The sequence below is a fragment of the Peromyscus maniculatus genome, chromosome 4 (assembly GCF_049852395.1).
Source record: "Peromyscus maniculatus bairdii isolate BWxNUB_F1_BW_parent chromosome 4, HU_Pman_BW_mat_3.1, whole genome shotgun sequence".
NCBI classification, from domain to species: domain Eukaryota; kingdom Metazoa; phylum Chordata; class Mammalia; order Rodentia; family Cricetidae; genus Peromyscus; species Peromyscus maniculatus.
Genome location: NC_134855.1, coordinates 158,317,333 through 158,339,852, shown reverse-complemented (window position 1 = coordinate 158,339,852; position 22,520 = coordinate 158,317,333). Strand labels below are relative to the sequence as shown.

At 50.9% G+C, this 22,520-nt stretch overlaps 1 protein-coding gene across 3 annotated transcripts; it reads left to right on the top strand.

Annotated features, from left to right (window-relative positions):
* Positions 1-1,764: 1,764 nt before the first annotated feature.
* Positions 1,765-22,319, top strand: Nkain4 (sodium/potassium transporting ATPase interacting 4). 3 transcript variants are annotated; one of them, XM_006976071.4, is made up of 7 exons: positions 1,765-2,019; positions 10,838-10,975; positions 11,246-11,326; positions 12,181-12,378; positions 19,847-19,907; positions 21,024-21,108; positions 22,058-22,319. In XM_006976071.4, the coding sequence occupies exons 1-7, from the start codon at positions 1,966-1,968 to the stop codon at positions 22,065-22,067; spliced, it is 627 nt and encodes a 208-aa protein (XP_006976133.1). In that variant the 5' UTR covers positions 1,765-1,965; the 3' UTR covers positions 22,068-22,319. The 3 variants fall into 3 exon arrangements, with proteins under 3 accessions (XP_006976133.1, XP_006976134.1, XP_042132891.1); XM_006976072.4 differs by lacking the exon at positions 21,024-21,108; XM_042276957.2 differs by lacking the exon at positions 10,838-10,975 and having other exon boundaries at positions 1,788-2,019.
* Positions 22,320-22,520: the final 201 nt, after the last annotated feature.

Genomic DNA, 22,520 nt, shown 5'->3' with positions numbered 1-22,520 from the left:
AACTAGAGAAGAGTGCCATATCATGGTAGAAGTTAAGGTGCCACTAATGTTCATTCTACTCAGCCCAGGAGGGCCCCACCTCAGGAAATTAATCCAACCCCACATCCAGTCAAACACTCTGGCACATTGCCCTGTTACTGAGTAACTTTCCATGAAAACCTGCCCAAGAAGTCCTGTTATCATCTTCACACAGCTTGCTCTGATGATCAGGACTTCTATGTAGCTCCATCTCTTCCCCAAGCCTAGGTTGCCCCATTCAGGACACAGCTGTTGAGTCTCTATCCTTAGAGGGAGCTCATGAACCCCAGTTCAGTTCCATCAAGACTACTCTGAGTGGGCAGGGGCGAGTGGATGTCCCATTCCCTTGTCTGCTTGATTTTTGCCTCTCATCAGCCTAAAGTCTATTGTCCTGATGACACACACACACACACACACACACACACACACACACACACACACACACCCCTCTCTCTAAACGTTCCCATTTGTTGGGTCTGAGACTTGTACTTCTACAAGCTTGTATTAAGGATCTTGATTGGCTTCCTCCCCAAGGCTGTAGGACTTGACTTGCTTTTCTATGAAATGGGCTGGCACAATAGGACCCTGCAGTGCCATCTGACTGTTCCCCAAACTGAGGTAAGGGGGATGTGGTAATTCATAAAATAGTATGAACAGTTCAGGAGTTAAGTAGCCACAGGAAGTCACAGGTCATTTCTCTGTGAGAAGCCAGTGGTGAGAGGGTGCTCTGTGCACAAGGTTGGCACACAGAGGAAGGCTATCCACAGACGTTCTGAGCATCCCCATGAGGCCAGGTAAAGCTGGGATTTGGCTCTCTGTCCTGGACTGCTCAGGTCAAGGCCAAAGCTACCTAGACTCAGCTTCCTCCGAAGCCTCTGGCCAAACCACCTGGTGTGAACTGCTTTTCCTATCCACCTCCTCTATCTTCCCACAGTGAGCTACCAGGTGCCAGACTGGTACCTTCTTCCGCTGCTAGCACAAGATTCCTGCCCCAGCTTTTTCTTTTAAATCATTATTCACTGGAACCTGCACTACAGCCCAGTGCTTCCGTCTGACCAGGACATCCATGCCAGCCTGGATGTGAGGCTCCTCTACAACCTAGCTTAATCCCATTTTCAGGCCGCTGTGCAGCAGGGCTTTCTGAGCACTGCTGTGGACAGGACACCCACTAGAGCTCCTAATGCTGTTCCTGAGCAGACCTGGACTAGCCCTTCCAGACAGGTGAAGTACTGATGGGTGAGCGCATCATTCCTCCTGCCTCTGTGTCTTCACTCTCAGATTGGACATAGAGCTCTGGACCAGGTCAGGACTTCTTGGAGACTCACACTGAGAATGCCTCGTGGATGGGGTGAGCCTGAACCCCACAAGAAAGGAGTTTGATGGCAACAGTGCAGAGGTCAGAGGTGTCTGTCCCACCAGAGGATTCTGAGCAGGCACAGGAGCCAGGCCGGAAGGCTATTGGAGGGAGACTCGGTTGCTAATTCTTCTGGACAGACTCCTGGGCAGGTCGAGTTTGTCTGTAGCCACGGCTCAGCCTCTCGCTGCTCTTTGCTGCCAGAAAGCCGTGTCATCGCCCCTTTAAGAAGGGGTCCCTCGCCCCTTCTCCGGACGGCTTGAAGCCCCTAAGGGCTGCAAGTACTAGGGGTGTGTAAGTGTGGAGACAGACACGGAGCAGCTGTTACCCAGAGGGGGAAGGGGGAGGGGATGAGGAGTAGGGAGGGCGGGGTCTGAAGAGAGGGTGGGCAGGGGCGGGATCTAGAAGGAGGGGACGGACACGGCTGGGGTCTGCTAGGCTTACCCGAGGCAAGCTGGGACGGACTCTACAAGCTGGAAAGAGGCGGTGTCGGCAAGGCAAGGAGGGCGGGGGCGCGGTGGACAGAAGCTTTCGCACGCGGAGGGCTCCAGCCCACTCTGGCAGCAAAGGTGCCCACGGGAGGCGTGAATACCATGGGCTCTTGCTCCGGCCGCTGCACGCTTCTTGCACTCTGCGCTCTGCAGCTGGTGAGTCCTGGTATCCTGCGTGGCTCTCCCGACCAGCAGCAGCCCAGGGAGGCCCCTGGACGGCTTGAACCTGGCTGCTGCGGCCAATTTTCCCGGCTGACAGGCATGCGAGGGGAGCGGCCACTGTGGGGGATCTCGGCTGTGCCCTGCTGTGTTTGCTTGGGAAGCGGTGTCCGGGCTAGCGGGGACAGGTGCTGGGGAGCTTCTGGGGCGCCCCGGCTGCTAGGAACAAAAGCTTTCGGGCGGGGCTGCCCCTGGAGCTGCGCTCAGGTCCAGAGTGCATGGTCCGGGGATCGTGGTCCGTGGTCCGTTTGATGCGCGCACGCTCTGAAGGCGCCTGTGGTCAAGAGTGCGCGTTTTACTGTCGTGGCACCAGTGGAGGAGCCTGCAGCAAAGTTCAGTGCCTGAGTGTGGACATTAGAGTCGGATGTACCAGAGAGTGTAATCGCCTGGCACTCCCATCTTGTACTTGAGTACTGTCTACTTGGGGTCTCCCAATCTCCCTGACCTGTAGAGGGATGAGGCTCTCAGGTGCCTAGGGTTGAGTCCCTGTCCCCCCCCCCCCCGCACACGCCCCCCCCCCCCCCCCCGCTCCCTAGTTGAAGAGCCTTGTCAGAGAACTTGGACGACACCAAGCAACTCTGCAGCTCTCCCTGAGCTTGGAGCCTGGAATGTGGGTTATAGGGCTGACAAGGAAGGGGCTAAAACAAAGGTCGCTGGGGAAACTCCTTTGCGTAGATGCTAATGAGCCCTGGGTATCTGGTCTTAAAAAGGAAATGTAGCTTTGTTGTCTCTGGGCTGGGTGTGGGCCTGGGCCCAGCTGGACGGGGTGCCTCCTCCACTGGCTGAAGCTGGAGGTGCCTAAGGAAGAAGAGGTTGTTTCAAAGACGCTGTAAGGCGGTTTTGTGTCTTGTCCTCCCAGCAGCAGAGGGGGTGTTTTGTACTTCCAGTGACCACCAGGCATAATGTGGGATTGCCGGGAGGTCCATGGTTCAAGTATTTACAGTTCTGCAGGTTTCCACTGGGCAGGTCAGGCTTGAGAGAGCTGCTTCCAGCCTTGGAGCAGTGTTGAGTCGCCGTCTTTCTTTGAGGTGCCCCCTTAGGGGGCTCCTGGGAGGATAGAGGGCAGTCTTGCAGAGTGACCAGGTAAAGGACAGGGATGACCTGGCTGACTATGAGGTTTAGAACCTGCCCAGTATGGGAGTCAAGAAACACAGCAGCTTTGGGAAAGGGGGTGACTTTTGTTTCCTTGCACTGCATTTGGCCTGACAGTGTTCCCTGACATGTGGTTGAGAGAAGCAGGTGCTCGTCCCATCTCCAGTTCAGGGATGTGGTCCTGGGATGCAAGGGGGTCAGGTCAGGGCCTATTCCTGCTTGGTTGACTTCTCCTGGATACAGGTGCAGGTCTAGGACAGGCTTTGAAAATTTAGCTGCAAGTAAGAGGAGGGGGTCATTTTGGTGCTTGGGTTATAGGGCTTCCCTGGACAGGGCTTCTCCAAGACTGAGTCTCAGCCAAGATAAGCCCCAGGACTTTGTGGAGCTGTACTGAGCCCTGTCTGTACCCTTGCTTTGTCCAGCAGGGCCACAGCTGAAATGCCCTCAGGGAGCTGTCAAGGGTCTTTTGTCCTGCCCTGGCTGGCAGTTGGGGGCGGGCCACCCTCCTGGCCTCTGGGAGGAACAGGCCCGATGCCACCCACTGCTCTGGTCTCTGCATGGAGTGGAGAGCAGAGGAAGCTGGGAGTCGCATAGGAGTCCTGAGGCTTTCCCTTTTTTGACAAGCGTGAGAGTTTTCTTGTTACCAAGTTACTGGACAAAGGACCTAAACAACTCTCCCTGAAGAACAGCAGGGACTTTGTCGGCTCCGAGCCAGCACTATGCTGAGACCGTTCCCAGACCCCGCTTTGCTACGATGACAAGACAGGATTTGGGGCCCATGAAGGGATGTGCAACTAGATTCTGCAGGGCCACTAGCTCTAAATTACCAGTCTCCATGCAGTGGGAGAGTCATACACAGTCATAGAGCTTCTGGGCATGTTAGCTCAGAACTGAGAAGATGCAAAGTACTTTCACCTCTTACAAGGTTTCTATTCCTGAGACAACCAGGGGCTACTCTTCAGACTGAGGTCCTCTAGCAGACATGTGCAACTGATCCAGCCTCCAGCTGGGGCCTCACAGAACAGTGCTTTGGGTTTCTTAGTGGACCAAGGGGACCATCTTCACCTCCCCTTTCTTTTTCTCCCTGGGTGGGATGAAGACTAGTCAGAACTAGTCATTCATGAAAAGGCTGACCTCTGTCCCCTGGTGCTGTTTTTTTCTTTTTCTCCCCCCCCCCCCAGATTTGTAATTTTATATGCAGGCTCCTCCAGGAACTAGGAGCCTGCTAGTATGGGGACATCTGGGCTCTGATACTTGAGATTTATTCTGAATCATGCATTTTCATGTTGTATGTAGAAATACTGTGCCTTTGGTTAGTGCTTCTAACAGTTGAATGGAACAAGTGTGAACACAGACCACCATGTGACTCCTTAGGACACATGCACTGTGGAGAAGGGGAAATCCTACCACTGCCTGCCTGGGCCCAGGGTAGGAGCTTCAAGTTGCCTGTAAACATGCAGGTGTGGAGACCCTGAGTCCTGCTTAATGGAAGGATATTCCTGTCCCAGAAAATGAGGGAGTGCATCAGGGTCTGAGCTGGTGGATGGCAGGAGAGGTGAAGGTGTATGATCGCCTGAGTAAGGGGCTTGGTCTCAAAGGCTGGCTGCTGTTAGAGCCTTATCCTATGGGTCAAGAGCAGTCTGTGGCCAGGGCTGCATCAACAGTCCCTATCTTGAACATTCAAACAGGCTTCTGCTGCTGTCCATTGTCTGTTGGGATGGACAGCCATTTGGTGCCTCCTTAAGGGGGATTTTTGTTGTTAGCAGAAGTTCTGTAGCCTGACTCTTCTGGTGAAATGAGGAAGTACTCACCAAGGGCTTATCATGGCAGATCTGACAATGCTGAGAGTCCTAAGTGCCTCCCCAACAGTTATGTGTTCAGTCACACCAAGAATTCAGCAGTGAGCTAGGGGTGCAGATCAGTGGTTCAGTGATTGCCTAGCATGTGTGAGTCCTGGGTTTGATTCCAATACTGGAAACACACACACACACACACACACACACACACACACACACACACACACACACAGAGAGAGAGAGAGAGAGAGAGAGAGAGAGAGAGAGAGAGAGAGAGAGAGAGAGAGATTGGAAGAGTTGGAAACATTTCATTCCTTCTGTTTCCTGTCACCACGGACACTCAGAGACTGTCTTCTGAGCTATGTTACAGATGTATGCTGCTTTCTGTGGCCTTCTAGGAAGCTGAAGGTAGAAAGGGGATGCAAAGTGAGAATCTTCAATTCCTAGGCCATTTCTTACCCATATGGGTGCCCCAAGGTGGCCTTCCCATCATTCTGACACACCCTGGAACTAAAGTTTAGAATCTAGACACAGATCCAGAACCTAATAGCTCCTGGGATCTCTGACAGAGGAAGTGGGGAGGGGCAGGAATTTCTGTGGTAGCAGAGAGTCAGACACCAGAGATATCTTTTAGGATTGCTGGAGCTGTTGCTTTTCTGGGGTCACAGCAGCTCTGTAGACTCTCTTGTGGTGTAAGGTACTGGCTAGGCAGTGGGCAAACAGCATATGGGAGGGGTAGCATGGTGACCCTCTTCAGAAGGTTGTGCTGGTGGGCATCAGTCATTCTGCAAGTTTATTGTGGCCTCAACATACTGTGTTTGGCTGCTGCACTTGACTTGTAGGCCACATCAGGAGCATAGTAGGGAGGGTCAGCAGGGGCAGGGCATACAATAGAAAGGAGTTGACTGGGATCTAGATGGCCAAGGACAGAGAGAAGGATATAAATGAATTCTCAGATCAACAGAGGAAAAGGAGCCCTGCCTGGCAGGCCAATTCTGGTTGGAAGACTTAGAGAAACAGGCAGCTATGATCAGGGCCATCCTAGCAGGATACTGGGCCCACTAGATCAGGGCAGCTTATGACAGCCTGGAGAGTAAATGCTAGTCTTAAATAATAGAGGGAGAAGCTGATAAGGCTGAGACACCAGGTAGGTAATACTGGGGGTTTGGGGATTGGGGTTGCAGAGGCATGAGGTACAGGTATCTTCCAAGCATGGGCTCTGAGACCTTATACTCAATCTGACTATTGAGAGCTCATCTTGCAAGGACTCTAGGTGGAGGCAAGGCAGGGCTGAGTCCCTACCTTGGAGGCTTGAGCTACTCCTTGGGAGGGGCCACCAAGAGTGCATGCTGCGTAACTCCCTTCTTGAATACCACTCCTCACTCCCTGCTCAGGGAACAGACTGTGATTGACAGTCCTGGTGTTGCTAAACACCCCACCCCCCACCCTGGATCAAGCTCACTGAGTCTCAGTGACCCTGCATTCCAGGCCCAGAGCCACCAGGGTGCGTCTAAGCTGGAGGAGGGGCAGGTTCTGAAGGAATTTGGCAGATCACAGAAAGAATCTCCCTCAAAAAAAAAAAAAGTTATAAAATCACCCCCACAGGACAGTAAGTCTGGGAACAACAGGGCCAGAAGCACTGACTGGGTCTGTCTTTTGGCTTCTTCCTGCCTGCCGCTGCACCATACACATGCACACACACATGCATGAACAGGTGCATGCACATACCTGCATGTGGATGTATGTACACTTGGCTCTATATTTTATACAGATATGACCCACATATGGCCAAACCTACCTGAATCCCTGAATTCTTTGCTTACTTCTGGGGACAGAGAGCATCTCTGAACAAATGGCCTAGACTGGGTCCAGACAGCCATTGAAATGGATCCTGAGGGACTGTTTCTGCCATCTATTGGAAGGGAGCCTGAGGAGATGGGGCCTCCTACCTGCTGTGTGCAGCCCTGGACCTGAGCATCCATTAGTCCTATATATCTCCTGTGGGAGAAGAGAGACCAGGGACTCTTTGGAAAGCCACAGAAATTCTCCTAGATCTAAGCTGAGAACAGAAGCCTGGACCATCTCTAGAAGGGGTACAGAAGGCAAATCCCCGTTCTAGGCATTTGTAGCTATGCAGCCAACCACAATGAAGAGGTCAAGGCCTGGCCAGGGGGGCTGCCACCTCAGTCATAAGTCCTGCTTCAAATGCAGTGCCCAGTGAGTATTGGCATTTGTTGACCCCCTGATCTCCAACACCTTCTAGGGAAGTCAGCATGGCTGTCCTGAGACTATCTTCTATTGGGTTGTGAGCTACTGTCCTTTCCACCCTGGGTCTTACTAGTTTAGTCAGGACCCACCTATAGCTGATTCTCCTAGACAAAGGCTTCTAGGCTGGCCCTGACTTCCCTGCTGTTCCTCTGTGATCACTGGGTGCACACTGGCTCCTGAGGCCCAAGGTATCTTTGGAAGGTACAAGTGTCCTAGGCAGTGTGACCTCCTTAGGTCTTTTTACTTTCCACTCAAGTGGAATTAGTTTATGTCTGAAGAGGGGTTCCAGGGTGGTGCTCACCTGTTCTCTGGAGGGAACAGAAGCCCCACTTACTTCTGCCTACTACTCCATTCCCTTATATTAGTGAGGTTTCAAAGAAGGATGCAGGTGGCTTGATTATGAGGTCAGACCATGGAGGCAGGCCAGGCAGCTTACCTGGAGCATTAGTTATTTTTCTCATTGTTGTGACCAGATACTTGATGTGAACAACTTCAGGGAGTAATGGTTCTGAAGCCATGAACCAAAATAAAACCACTCATGTGGCTCTCTTTGGTGATAAGAGCATGTCACAATAGCTGTTCACATGGCTGTGACCAGAAAACAAAACATAGGTGGGAACCTGGAAACCAGGGCTGAGCACAACCTTCAAAGGTCTGCTCTTGGTGACCCACTTATACCAGTTAAGTCTGACCTCCTGAAGGTTCCACCACCTCCTAAAATAGTGTCATCAGCTGGGGAACAAACATTCTAACATGAGCCTGTGGGGGACTTTCAGATTCATCCCTAACACCTGGGTCACTGGCTGTCTCTGCCTGTGCTGTTTTCCTGAATCACTTCAAAGTCACATACTTGGGTTTCTTTACTCTTTAGTGTGCATTTCTCTTGTGTAGTCCTAGCACTGTTTACATTAAGACTGTCTAATGCCTTACCACAAGGTTCTGATGAGAAGGTGGCTGCTCCTGAGCTGTCCTTCTTGTTTGGGGCCTCTAAGACTGTCTGCAGTTTCTGCTGTGGACAGTGCAGTGGCTACAGCATCTGACATGCCTGTGTGGGGCCAACACCTATGAGCACCTGCTGTATATACTGCACAGGCCAAGCAGGGTCTGGCACCACTGTGGGTGTGGAAAATCCCAAACTTATATCCATGGTCAGGAAAGGACTAGCCAGGGTGAGCAGTCCTCACCTCAGGCAAAGCCCCGAGAGGCTTAGGGGGACCCTGAGACCAGCCATCTTCATGTCACTCCAACACCAGCTTCTGCTTGTTACCTGCAGGCAGAGCAAGCAGACTTCTAACCAACCCTGGAAGGATTCTTGGCATATTCCAATGAAAAGAGTGTCCTGGTTGAGACACCAACTCCCAATTCCTTAGAGATGATGTAGCTCCAAAGCAGACAGATGATTCCTTGTCAAAATAAAGCAAAGCTCTTGCAGAGCTCTCCAGTGAGCCCTCCATGCATGCCTTCCATGTGAAAGTCATGTAAATAAAGAGACAGGAACCATCAGCTAGATCAACTATGTCTGCCCATAGAAAGTTAGTGATGGTCCCATCCTCTTCCTCAGCGAAAACAGCCTGTCAGACCTGACCAGGAGCCAAAAGTTTGGCCAAGCTGCTCTCTGTGAAAGGCCAGAGATTTGAGCCGGGCAGTGGTGGCACACATCTTTAATCCCAGCACTCGGGAGGCAGAGGCAGGCAGATCTCTGTGAGTTCAAGGCCAGCCTGGTCTACAGAGCGAGTTCCAGGACAGGCACCAAAACTACACAGAGAAACCTTGTCTCAAAAAACAAAAACAAAAACAAACAAACAAAAAAAGTTGATCCTTGAGAATTGACAGTCCGTAAGTAACTGCTCCAACTTCCATATGCATCATTAAGGGGTTTACTCCTATAGGGAGGCACCTTCTCCAGGAGGCTAGCATTGTGAAGGCCTAGCATTAGGAAGGGTCTTTGGAGGTAGGAACTTGGTTAGCAGAGGCTTCCTCCACCAACAGTTGCAATCATGAGACATGTTACAGACCCACTGGGGGCTAGCAGGTGAGTGCTTTGTGACACAAAGAGAAGACAGGATATGTTAACACTGATAGAAGAGGGGCAAAAGTGGATCTGTGACAGAGTAGGGCAGTGGCTATAAGCCCTCTGATGGGAGATGGAGCAGAGGGTATGAACTCTCTGGACATGGGGAGAGGATGGGTATGGAAACTGATTGAGCAGGGAGCAGTGAGTATAAGCACTTTGTGGCTTTTATGGGGCCCTTCTTAAATGGATTCTGCTGGGTCATTCTTGATGTTGACAAAAAGTCTGCCCTTACCTTAGCAGCCCGACCCAGCAAAGTCCAGACTCCTGTAGAACATGCTTGCTAACAGTCCTCTTTTGAGACTCTTTGAACTTTCCCACCACTCCTGGGCCACTCATAGCTGTCAGGGCAATGCCAGAGCATTCCCAATTGCAGGTGTTTCCTGGGTGCTGTCAGCAGACTTTGGGTATCAGTCCCATCATACAGACTCCAAGCAGCAGGGAGGAACCTGGGTACCTTCACTGAAGTCAGTGTCTGAGGTCAAGCAACCCAGTGACCAAACTGCTCAGCTCGAATGTGACACAGTGGCAGGAGGTCATCTGGGATTGGAAGCAGCCTGTGCTCCCAGTTGCAGGTTCAGTACAGCCTTTCTCTTGATCTCAGCTCATCCAGCCTTGAGGAGGGCCTTCACCGCAGTGTGGAGACTTGCCTTAGGGTTTCTATTGCTGTGATAAAACACCATGATCATAAACAGCTTGGGGAGAAAAGAATTTACTTCAACTTACAACTCTCAGGTCATACTCCATCACTGAGGGAAGCCAGAGCTATTCAAACACGGCAAGAACCTGGAGGACAGAGCAGAGGCAGAGGCCGTGAAGGACTATGGCTTACTGGCTTGCTCATCCTGCTTTTCTACAGCTCCCAGGACCCCCAGCCAGCGTAACCACCTACAGTGAGCTGGGCCCTGCCACATCAGTCATCAGTTGAGAAGATGCACCATAGGCTTGTCCACAGGCCAGTCTGGTGGGGACATTTTCTCACTTGAAGTCTCCTCTTCTCAATAGACTCTGCCTTGTGTCTAGTTGTGTCTGTAGCTGGAACAAGACTTGCTTCTCCCTCTCATACTAGAAGCCACTCTAGGTCAGGGAACGCCTCAGCATTTCCAGTGCTGACCCAGTGGCATCCTGTGAATGTCACAGGCTCAGGTCCACTGTGCTGCTCCTTTAACATTGCTTCTCTTCCAGAATGTAGCCCATCCTTTTTAGTCTTTCCTTGGCAAACTTTCGTCATCCCAAACACAGTGGCTCCAGAGAAAGTGTTGTGACCTGGTGGATTCAGCCACACTTTCTCTTCCTTCACCTATACCTGCACATGGGATGGAGTCCAGTGAAGGATGGATGGGTGGGTGATGAATGAAGGGTGAACAGATGGAGCCACACAATACCTACTCAGGGTTATGGCCAAGAAGGAGTTTGTGGCCCAGCTGGTATAGATATTAAAATAGATGTGAGGGGTGCTTAGGAGGGAAGCAAGACTTGGAGGTGGCTCCTTAGGGTCCACTGTTCCTCATGGGCCACCTGTTCTTAGGTCACTGCTCTGGAACGGCAGGTGTTTGACTTCCTGGGCTACCAGTGGGCACCCATCCTGGCCAACTTCGTCCACATCATCGTGGTCATCTTGGGGCTCTTCGGCACCATTCAGTATCGGCCACGCTACATTGTGGTGGTGAGTCCACTGTGCTTGGCTGCCTCTATGCAAGGAGTAGAAGCCCTGCCACTCTTGGTGGCAGCTTGGGCAGAATGTCTTAGGTTGACATCTGTCCAGGGTGGGCTTAGGTAACCCTTTTCAAGCTCAGCATTGGGAAGATCAGACTCAGGGAGTCCTGGTTTTGCAATGAGTTCAAGGGCTTTCTTCCAAGGCATTAGAGAAAATCAGATATCTTCTCTCTGAAGCTGGGTGGTTCAACTTCTGCCCTGTTCTTTCTGGCCTCCCTAGTATGCTGTGTGGGCAGCTGTCTGGGTTACCTGGAATGTCTTCATTATCTGCTTCTACCTGGAAGTGGGGGGCCTCTCAAAGGTGAGTAAAGATGGGAAGGGGTTCATCCACTGGGTCTTGGCCAGATCACCATGCGATTCTTGATGCTGTTCATTGCATGTTTCCTAATGATGGTGGGAGCTTGATGCATAGTGCTGACCCCAGCACCAGGATTATTTGGGCTGTGATCAGTGCTTCAGTAAGGTTTAGGAAGACTGTTTTACAGGTGGTAAGCCTTGTTGGTAAGGCATTGTGAGTATCAGTGGGCCAGCACACAGGGTGGGTCTCCTGGAAGAGGTCCTTGGGACCAGGCAGTACCAGGGAGGAGTAGGAACTAAGTAGATATCTGGCCCACATGTGTAGGTGTGTCCTTCTCAGGGATGGTGGGATTGGGGCACAAGCAGAGACCTTCCTCTTGTGGCCACATGGAGTCTTCTACCCTGGCCAACTGACATGTGTTTCCTGAGGAAGCTCTGGACTGGTACAGCTTTGTTCTCCTACGTAGAGTAGGAGACTCTAATATGTAGTGGTGTGGTGGACTGAGCTAGCCCTGGCTGGAGTTATGCCAGTCACTGACATGAGGCCCCAGACCCACTGTGGCAGCTTGGTCAGGGACATGAATGAGGGTTTTGAGGAACCTAGATACCATAATAGTGAGTCCTGAAGTCTGCCCAAGGCAAGGGACCTTCCTGGAGGAAGGGGTATGGGGGCTGAGGGCCAAGAAAACCAGGCTTTCCCATGGAGGAACAGTTTGGGGAAACTTGTTCCTGTCCCACACAGCTGGAGAGGAAAAGGTAGAGGGAGACCTGCCACCTTCATCCTTTCCTACTCCAGGCTGTGGTTGGGAGAGGCTGGCTGCCTCCTGATACTAACTTGTCCTGTTGCTTTGTCCCTAGGACAGTGAGCTCTTGACCTTCAATCTCTCCCGGCATCGCTCCTGGTGGGAAGAGCATGGGCCAGGCTGTCTTCATGAAGAGGCAGCCACAGCTAGACTGGGGGTAATGCATGGCCAGTCCTTGGTGGTAGATGCTGGCTGTGCCATGGCGTACAGCTATATGGAAACCCTGCACAGTGGTCTGCAGATCCTGCTGGCGGTGAGTGTGGGGACAGGTACCCAGGCTGGAGGCTTAGTCTACCCGGGGCAGAGTCAGGGCCTTTCCTTTACCCAAAGGGACCAGCTTGCCTTGTGAAGCAGGACTGCCTCCATACCCTGCAAGAAGCAGAAGAGCCACAGGTGGCTTCACCCTTAAGCCTGTCTTAGTCCCTGTTCTGCTGCTGTGAAGAGACACCATGGCCAATGCAACTCTTGTGAAAGAAAGCATTTAACTGGGAATTTGCTTACAGTTCAGAGGTTTAGTCCTTTATCATCATGGTGGGCAGCATGGCAGCAGACAGGAAGGCATGGTGCTGGAGAAGTAGCAGAAAGCTACATATTGCTCTGTAGGTGGAGAGAAAGAGACTGAGCCTCATAGGCTTTTGGAACCCCAAAGCCCAGACTCCCAGTGACATGCTTCCTCCAGCAAGGCCAACCTAATCCCTACAATCCTTTCAAACAGTGACTAAACATTCAAATATATGAGCCTATGGGTGCCATTCTTGTTCAAACCACCACAGAGCTTCATTGTTCTTGTAAGACCCACTTTCACACCTCAGCCTCTGGTGATACTATGGCGACCAGGCAACCAGGAACAGCAACAATGAAGGAGCAGGTTAGCGTGACCAAGATGAATGCTCCCATAACTCCCTAGCACAGGGTAGTAGAAGCAAGGAAGGGATGTAAATACCCCAAGGCTGACCCCAGCGAGACAGTGAAAGGGAGTTAGAAGCCCCAGACCAGCCAATAAGGCTGCAAGTGGGCCCCACTGATGGCATTGTTTAATCTCAACAGATCTGGTGCATTAAGCTAGCATTTCAGTGCTTTTCCCTGAGTCTCAGGGCCCTTGGGGATATTTCACAAGTTCTCACCTCCCCAGAGAGAAAGCAGGATATGGTGCATACTTCCTGGCACACAGTGGGCTGACTGGGCTGGCTGTGAGCCCACAGCCCTGAGAAGTCTGCCACAGACCAGATCCCGTGAGACGAGGAAAGTTTGTGGAGATCTGGCTAATTTCCCAGCACTGTGAGATACCACTGATCTCCAGGAGTCCTGCTCTGTGAGCAGCAGCACAGGTCTGTGCCCAGATAGCTCCTATGTTGGTCATAGGGCAACTTTCTCACCACCCTACTAGGCAGGTAGAACGGTTCCTTAGCAGCGAATCACTAGCAAGTGTCAGGTGCCACCATCCTGTCGATGGTTGTATCCCCTTGGACGCAGGTTGTCCATGAAGAGCCTAGAGGAGATACAAGTCTCTTGAATTCAGAGATGCAGAGACTCCATTATTTTCCACGTGCGTCTGGGAACTTAATCGAAGAGGAAAGATCCGAGAAGGGCTGATGGCACTCTACAGCTGATGAGGGAGGGTGGGAGGCAGAATTCAGGGGTGCATATCTGTGGGTTACAGGGGATCTGGGGTTCTGAACCCCAAAAGCCTTTCCCCAAGGCCTTAGCCTGGGCATTCAGCTAGCCAGGGAGCTACGGAGAGTGCAGAAAAAACAATATGGGGGGAGGCCCATGGAGGCATCTGGGGGGCTGGTGCTGAGGCTGGGCTCCCTGCTGCTCTCTGTCTTACTACTATGGCAACACAGGTGGCCCAGGCTTCACCCTCCCTGCAGGGTCCAGGGTTTGGACTTGGCATGGTCTGCCAAACACAGGAAGTTGTGGCATCTTTGGGGATGGGGGATATATGGCCTACATGTTTTCTCTAAGACTTCACAGTTGACACAAGGACTAAATCCAGGCTGGACTCTTCCTTAGCTATCGATAGAAAGAAAAGTATTGAGACAAACCCCCACTCAGGAACAGCAGGTGGCAAGGAGACTATGAGGTCCTCAGGCTGCCTATCAACAGCACCAGCTGCTGAAGACCAAGCTAAAGGCACAGGACCTTTCTGAAGAACACCATACCCAGAGTGGGCATCAGGGGCATGCAAACTCCCATCACAGTCTCCAGCTCTCTCTTCGCTCTCAAGGCCTTTCACACTCCAGTCAGGTGGTCCAGGTGAAGTGCCTCTTTCCAGAACACTCAGCTTCAGGGGCCTCTCTGGGTCCAGTATCAAGTCTGGGCTTCCTCACTGCCAGTCGCTAGACCTCTTACCATGTCCCAAGTTCTATCATTCCAGGACAGAGCCTGGTATAGTAGAGCATCTTGTCCTGGTGCACTCAGGGCCAGCTAGACGTTGATACTTTGGTTATGTGTCTGGATTTGCATTGGTGCAGAGACTAGGGTCTTGGAAAGACCAAGAAGATGTTGACTCATGAACTCTGCCTGGATGGTCATGGAGAAAGATGATGTCACCAGGAACCTTTCTAAAATTCAGTCAGGGCCTTATCTAGCCACACCTCATCCTGCATAGAAAAGTAAGGGACAGGAGAAGCTGCTACAGATGCCTTGAAGCCCATTGAACCTGGATCCCTATACTAGCTTCCACTAGGCAGGATTGTCTGCTACCTCACTATGGATCAGGGTAGGGCCCTATACATTTGGGCCCTCATAGAGACCAAATTCTGGCTTTATGTCTGTATAAAGTCTATAATAACAACTAACCAGACTGGAGAAAGCAGGCATAGTGACACAAGCCTGCCATCCCAGCATGAAAAACTGAGGGAGGAGGATCACCAGTTCAAGGTGAGCCTGCGTACATAGTGAGACCCTTTCTGAAAAATAAAATAAAGCAGGGCTGGGATGATAGATCAGTTAGCAAGATTCTTCCTTTGCAAGCGTGGGGACCTGAGTTCAATCCCCTAGAATCCACGGAAAAAAATGCTGGACACCAGATAGATGGCTCAGTGGGCAGCAGCACTTGCTGCACAAGCATGAGAATCTGAGTTCAGATCCCAACACCCTGTCTCAAGCAATAAGGTGGAGAGTGCCAGAGCAAGACACTTGGAGTTCTCGTCTGGCCTCCACATACACGAACAGGTGCACACACTTGAGTAGACGGGTGTATATACATCATACATACACACATAAAATAAATAACTATAACAAATTTTTTAGATGAAATCTCACTAAATAGCCCTGGCTGTCCTGGAACTCTGTGTAGGTCAAGGTCACCTCAAATTCATTGAGATCTGCCTGCCTCTGCTTCCCAAGTGCTGGGATTAAAGGCATGAACCACCATCCCTGGTTCATTAAATACAATAAAGCACTTTAAGAGATGGAATGATGGTGTGCACTTGTGATCCCAGTGCTTGGGAGGTGAAGACAAGTGGATCTGTGAGGCTCACTGGCCAGCCAGTCTTGCCTGTTTGGTGAGTATCAGGACAGTGGGAGATGTCTTAAAAAAAATAAATAAATAAAAAGGTGGATGATACCTAAGGAATGATATCAAAGGTTGTTCTTTGGCTTCTAGGTGTACATGCACCCTCACACACACGTACCCATACATGTATACACACATGCACACACATACACCCATGCATACACACACACACACACACACACACACACACACACACACACACACACACAATAACATGCACATACACTAACATAAAATAAAAAAGCCAAAGGGGACCAGAATAGAAACTTGCTCCCTCACAGCTCAAAGATCAGAGCCTAAAGCCAAGGAATTAGTGAGGCTTGTTCTCTCTGGGGCTCTGAGGAGAGTGGCCCAGGCTTCCTCTAGTCATGGGGCCACAGTATTCTCTGGCCCGGGGAAACACCAGCATCCCTACCTGTCTATACAGCCTTTTCCCCACATGACTGTCTAAGCTCCCTCCTTCCTCCTATAAGAATACCAGCTGGGCGGTGGTGGGGCACGCCTTTAATTCCAGCACTTGGGAGGCAGAGCCAGGCTGATCTCTGTGAGTTTGAGGCCAGCCTGGTCTACAGAGTGAGTTCCAGGACAGGCTCCAAAGCTACACAGAGAAACCCTGTCTTGAAAAAAAAGAAAGAAAGAAAGAAAGAGAGAGAGAGAGAGAGAGAGAGAGAGAGAGAGAGAGAGAGAGAGAGAAAGAAAGAAAGAAAGAAAGAAAGAAAGAAAGAAAGAAAGAAAGAAAGAAAGAAAGAAAGAAAGAAAGAAAGAAAGAAAGAAAACCAGATTTTGGTTTAGGGTCACACCACCCTATATAATCTCATGCTGATGGTTTGTGGACCCTATTTTTAAATATGAACAGATTCCAAGGCACCAGAGTTGGGCTTTGAGGCATGTATTTGATATATGGTTCAACATACAACTAAACACAACTTCTCTAGACCTTTGCCTGGGCTTTGGCCCCTGAGGACTCGTGTGGCAAGCCACTACCTGAGAGGACTACTCCAGATCCATTTCCAAAGCTGTGCCCTGCTTGTAGAGAAGAGGAAAGTCTCGGCTCATAGACCCACCTTGGCCTTGGTGGTTCACTGTGAAATAGGAGCATGTGCCCTCCTGACAAGTGGTCCAGTGGGTCCCATCCACTTTTGTCCTGCCCGCTTCCTTCACTGTCCCCAAGCCTGTGATGACCACAGAAACCAAGAGATGACTTTTTCCAAAACTTCAGCAGGAGCCTGGTGAGGATGCCACCTCCCAGCCATGTCCCACCTACCCATAGGTGTTACACGGAACTAAAGAACAGCCACAGCTGGTGAACGTGGAATTGATTCTGCTGACCTCTCCAGCGCTGCTCAAATCAGTAGAGAGCAGTGGGGAGAGAGACAGTTCCCAGGTCCAGGCGGTGCCTCCTTCCTACTTGTGTGCCTCAGTGAACCACTTGACCTCTCTGTGTCTTAATTATCACCTCTTAAAATGAATGCGGCTTTGATAGATGGACTCAATGAGGTGGGAAGGAGAGGTTTAGGCAACTGTGTAGAACAGAAGATGCAGCAGCCCATAGGATTGTGGGTGCCACACCTGGGGCACATTTGGGTTAGACCATGGAGGAACCTGGTCACATACCAAGGCTCCCCAATCTTCCCAGCACACACAGTGATTGGTAGAGGACAAGTTCATAGTACAATCAGCAACTGATGATAGGAATTGAACTTACATCTGAGGACATCCAAGATGTGAGAAAGCATGCAGCAGACAGTGCGGGTAGCTTTGCAGTCCTCACTACACCTCCACTCCTACCCTGGGCATCCTGCTTAAGCTCAGCCTCCACAGTGGGAAGCTGAAATCAGGTTTCTCTTCCACTGTAACACATGCAGAGGCAAGGGAGGATCCCTCTTACCCCAAAACGTGAAGGAACCCAGTATGATCCTCAGAAGAGAAAGAACTGATTATTCAGTGTTCCTGTCAAGAATTCTAAAATTGCAGACTCTTAAAAGACAATAACCGGAAACTAGAAAGACAAATGAAGGTCTTGTGGGGTACAGAATGATTTTGGTGAGACTGATACTGGAGGAAGGAAATTTGGCATGCCAGTGGGGAGACAGCCTTCTGCCGTACTTTTTCAAATGGAATGCTAACTCACAAACCAGGTCTGCTCATGCTTGTTTTTCCCGTTTTTTTAAAAAAAGTGAACTCTCTGCTGTCCACTTTGAATAGTGTAAGAGAGAAAGTGTCAGGCTTAGCTCTTACCAGACACTGATGAGGAAAGGCCAAGAAGAGAGAAAGCTTCCAGACGAGGCCGAGTGGATGGATGCTCGGGATGATCTGGATGAACAGAGTGCAGAGTGGAAGTAGTGGGGAAAGAGGCAAGAGTGTGCAGGTAGGGTGTCATGAACCACCAGGGATGAACTCAGGCAGACTAGTACAGAGCCTCTTCCCAAGGAGAGCCTGTCTGTTTCAGCACCGTGGCCAGCTCTTCATGGGGGCCCACCCTGGAGTGTGACTCTCTACCTCAGGCTGTCCCATGGAATCACAAAAGACTGTGTGAGAGACCTTTCAGGCTCTCTTCACAGTGAGGAAAATGACTTCCAGGCTCACCTCTAGACTCATTTCTAGACTGCTGTAGTTCCAGGGGGACTGTGGCCTGCACCTGAGCTAGGTAGGGTCTCACAGGCATTGAGATCATGCATCTCCAGCTTTGGCCTCATAAGTGCAGCCCCCTTTGACAGGAGGGTTTGGTGGCCTCTTGTGAGGCTGCTGGGCCAGGTCAGTGTGGAACCATGGCTTAGAGGGTAAGTGGATCCTTTGAAGCTGCCTGTTGCTTTGCAGAGGGACCTGCCGCATATCCAGTCTTGCTTCCTTCTAGTCATACTCACAGCCACTGGACAGCTTCCTGTCGCCTCTGCAGTAAGCCTCCAATGCTTTCACCAGTCAGGCCCCTTCTAGCTGTGGTGCCCTGAGACACCTCCCACTATAGCTCCTGCTTAGCTAGTACCTTTTGAAATATTGGTGTGCACCAAATCATTCAGGGTCCCAGCAAGACAGAGACAGTTTTCCCAGACCAAGCTGTTGCAGGTGGTGGTGTTGGGGGTGGGTATACACAATATAGGTGTTATGTTGGGGCCCACAGGGGACAGTGCACTCTCCTGAGGTTCATGGCAGCATAATACACAAAGACTGCATTGTCAGCACAAGGGGAAGGAGGCAGCTTTGCAGGGAAGTGACTAGTTGTGGGGCCTTATTTTCCTTCTCTCTGATGTTCCGGGTTCTCCACTAGCCCATCTAGTCAAAAACCAGCCTGTCTACATAGCCAGTCTGACAAGCCAGGAACAGAGGCTATATGTGGAGGGAGGATCTGTACCATGGGACTCTCCTGGAACTGAGTAGAAGGACATTGTATGATGACGTGGAGAATACAGGCCTGACCATCTAGGTTCAGAGAACAGAGGGCATGACCTTGCCCCCTCAAAGCTACCTTTCAGGTTTCACGTTGCATAGGGAAGTCCAGCTCTATTTTTGCATGTCCAGCCCTCTAAGCCATGAAATGGGAAATGGCTAGCATCCTTCAGACTGGCAGGGTCACTTCCTTACCCAGGTGTTGCCCACTGAGTGTGTCAAGGGACAACTGAGATATCAGAATGTAGGCATGTGGGAAGCCATACAGGTAGTGGCACAGTTCCATTTTTTCAGAGGAGGAAATCAAGGCTCAGAAGATGCAAGGCCTCCATCAGATACACATGGGGCCATCCACACCATCCCTATGTGCTGTGGGATGTTCTGTATGGCAAATGTGTTGCTCTGATTGGTCAATAAATAAAATACTGATTGGCCAGTGGCTAGGCAGGAAGTATAGGTGGGACTAACAGAGAGGAGAAAAGAAAGAACAGGAAGGCGGAGGGAGTCACTGCCAGCTGCCGCCAGGACAAGCAGCATGTGAAGATGCCGGTAAGCCACGAGCCACATGGCAAGGTATAGATTTATAGAAATGGATTAATTTAAGCTATAAGAACAGTTAGCAAGAAGCCTGCCACGGCCATACAGTTTGTAAGCAATATAAGTCTCTGTGTTTACTTGGTTGGGTCTGAGCGGCTGTGGGACTGGTGGGTGACAAAGATTTGTCCTGACTGTGGGCAAGGCAGGAAAACTCTAGCTACACCTATGCTACTGCTGTAATGAGATGGCTTGGCATGTCTGACCTCTTGGTGTCTTTCAGCTCCTGGGTTTCGTCTATGGCTGCTACGTGGTCAGTGTGCTTACAGAAGAAGAGGACAGCTGTAAGTGTACAGCTAATGATAGTGACAGCTCTGAGTGCTGTACTATCTGGGGTAGGACCTGAAGGTGGCTCTTGGTGATGACCCATGCCCATTGGGTCTTCACTTCATGCCACAAGCCTGACCATACAGGTGATAGTCCAAAGATCTGAGAAAAGGAGGATCTATGAAGAGGGGCTCAGGAGCCCTCAGGTCCAAGAACATCTATCCTCATGACCCCACAGTGGCCCCAGGAGGGTCTGAGTCCTCAGTAGCATGGGCCACTCTACCTGCCTGACACACATGTTGATTGACATTTACTACTAGGTAGGATCCATTTGGACAGATTATCCTTTTCTCTCTTCATGTAGACTCCTTTCAATTTAACTTTGATTTGCAATGTAACACAGTAATGGTTCAAGCTATCCCTTTGGGAGCTCCCAGCTCTGACATAGTCTTATAGGAAGTCCCTGCAGAGAAGGGATCGACAGGGTGGGTGGGCAGTCAGGGCTCCTGTGGCTAGAACCTTCCCCAGAGTCAGAACTGGAATTCAAAACCATCTGCCCCTGAGAGTCGGGCCATGGAATCAGCTGTTCCCATGGTCAAGAGACTTGGTTTTGATTCTGGAGGCTGGTGAGGGACACGCCCCTGGTGCTGCCTGATTACCGAGACGGCAGTTGGCTGCTGGGGATGAAGCAAGAGCTCCACCTGCTCTTTGAATTCAGAACTGCAGCCAGCCTTGAGCTTCAGGAATATGTCCATTTTGCCCAACAAGCCTAGCATCCATTAGTGTGTGGGTGGCTTCACGGGACAGGTGTTTGATGGTGGTGAAGGCAGGGGACAGTGAAGGCAGGTGGGGTGCAGCCCCATCCAGGCTGGAGGTCCTTGTTGGCCTCCCCATCTGACCCCCTTCTGGGATGGTCCATTCAGACCACAGAGCCAGGAAGTGGGGCACAGTACCTCAGAGAGATCCCAGCAAGATTTGTGATACAACAGGGGACTGATTTGGGGGTGTGCCTGTACCCCTTCACAAGCCTTGGCAATACTCCTCTTGCTGGGAATCTGCCACTGGGAATGTTTCCATTCTGCCATCTTTTCCATCATTTGGGTTTTATTTTATTTGGGCTTGATTTCTTTCAGTTGATTTCATTGGTGGATTTGACCCATTCCCCCTGTACCATGTCAATGAAAAGCCGTCCAGCTTCTTGTCCAAGCAGGCGTATTTGTAAGTATGGCCCACTCAGCCTGCATTAGGGTGCTCACAACACAAGGCTCTTCTCCTTGGAGACTTTATCAGGCATCTGTATGTCAATCTGTCTATTCATCTATCACCCCCTAAGCTCATGCTCTGGTTAGGCATCAGGGTGCAGTGGCTGTAGAACTCAGCCCGCATGTTGAGCTCAAAGCTCTGCAGGGGTCTATTCTTTGATAATCTGGACCAACTCAGCACTGAAATCTGGAGTCTCAGGAATAGGAGGGATACCAATAGGCCACTCTCCAGGGGCTTCAGTGTTTCAGTAAGTGTAGAGGGTGTGGGTATCTGTTTCTTATATTAGGCAGATCACATTCTTTCTCTAAAGCAGTGCCACAGCCCTACAGATGCCTTGGCTGTGCCTGGGCTTCCTGGAAGTCCTGGAATTGAGGTCAGAAGGGCATTGAGGGGTTCTCTTGGTGAAGCTGCCTTCAGCAGACCTGGTCCCAAAGATTCCTAATGCCTGACCTCAGAGTGTCCTAGACTATTGTGGATAATGGATATCAGAAGTAGCAGGGCTTCAGCTCCTAGGATGAATGAAGGAGGAAGTATAGACCTAGGAAGGGGAGGAGTCTCTGCAGGCTGCCGCTGCAGCTTCTAAGACAAGCCTGGGCTCAATAGATCTCCATCAATAGGGGTAGCCCTTGGGAGATTTCTCTTCAGTGGGGAGTCTGAGTGGATGAAAGGACCCAGGGTGAGACTCTCACTCCACTTCCAGCCCCATAGGAATTGGCCAGGGTCATGCGAGGATAAGATCAGTGCCTGCCCTGGGCGTGGAGAAGCCTAGTCCCTGGTATATTTTTGCTATAGCCTGAGCAACTATCCCTTCCTTGGTTCTGTGTCTTTTGCATTTGAAATTCCCCAAGGGAAGGGATACTGTCCTCCTTCTCTCAGGTTTCTCTGATCTCTGCCTTCTCCACAGGCCTGCATAAGTGAGGAAACAGCTGACCCTGCTCCTGCAACCCAGCTTCAGCCACGGGAACAATGAGGAGACTCCAGGCCTGGAGTCACAGCCCCGCTTCCCTGCCTGCAGAGCATTTTTTCCAAATTCCCCTTGGATACCAGTGAGGGGAGGGGGCACTGCAGGCCAGGGGGAGGGGGCACTGCAGGCCAGGGTGTCTGCAACTGTGAGTTTGTAATTTTTCTTTCTTTTTTTTTTTTCTTAAAAAAAAAAAGTAAGAAAAGACATAAGAGAATATAGAAACCAACAAATTGCATCCCTGGTCTTCTTGGGCAGCTAACAAACAGTAAGCCTAGGCAGTTTTCCCAGGAGTCCCCTGAGTGCTCTGCCCTGGGGTTACAGGGCCTACCAAGGGAAGGGCTCATCAGAGGACAATAAGAAGGTTCAGTCCCAGCCCGGTGGCAGTGGTGCATGCCTTTAATCC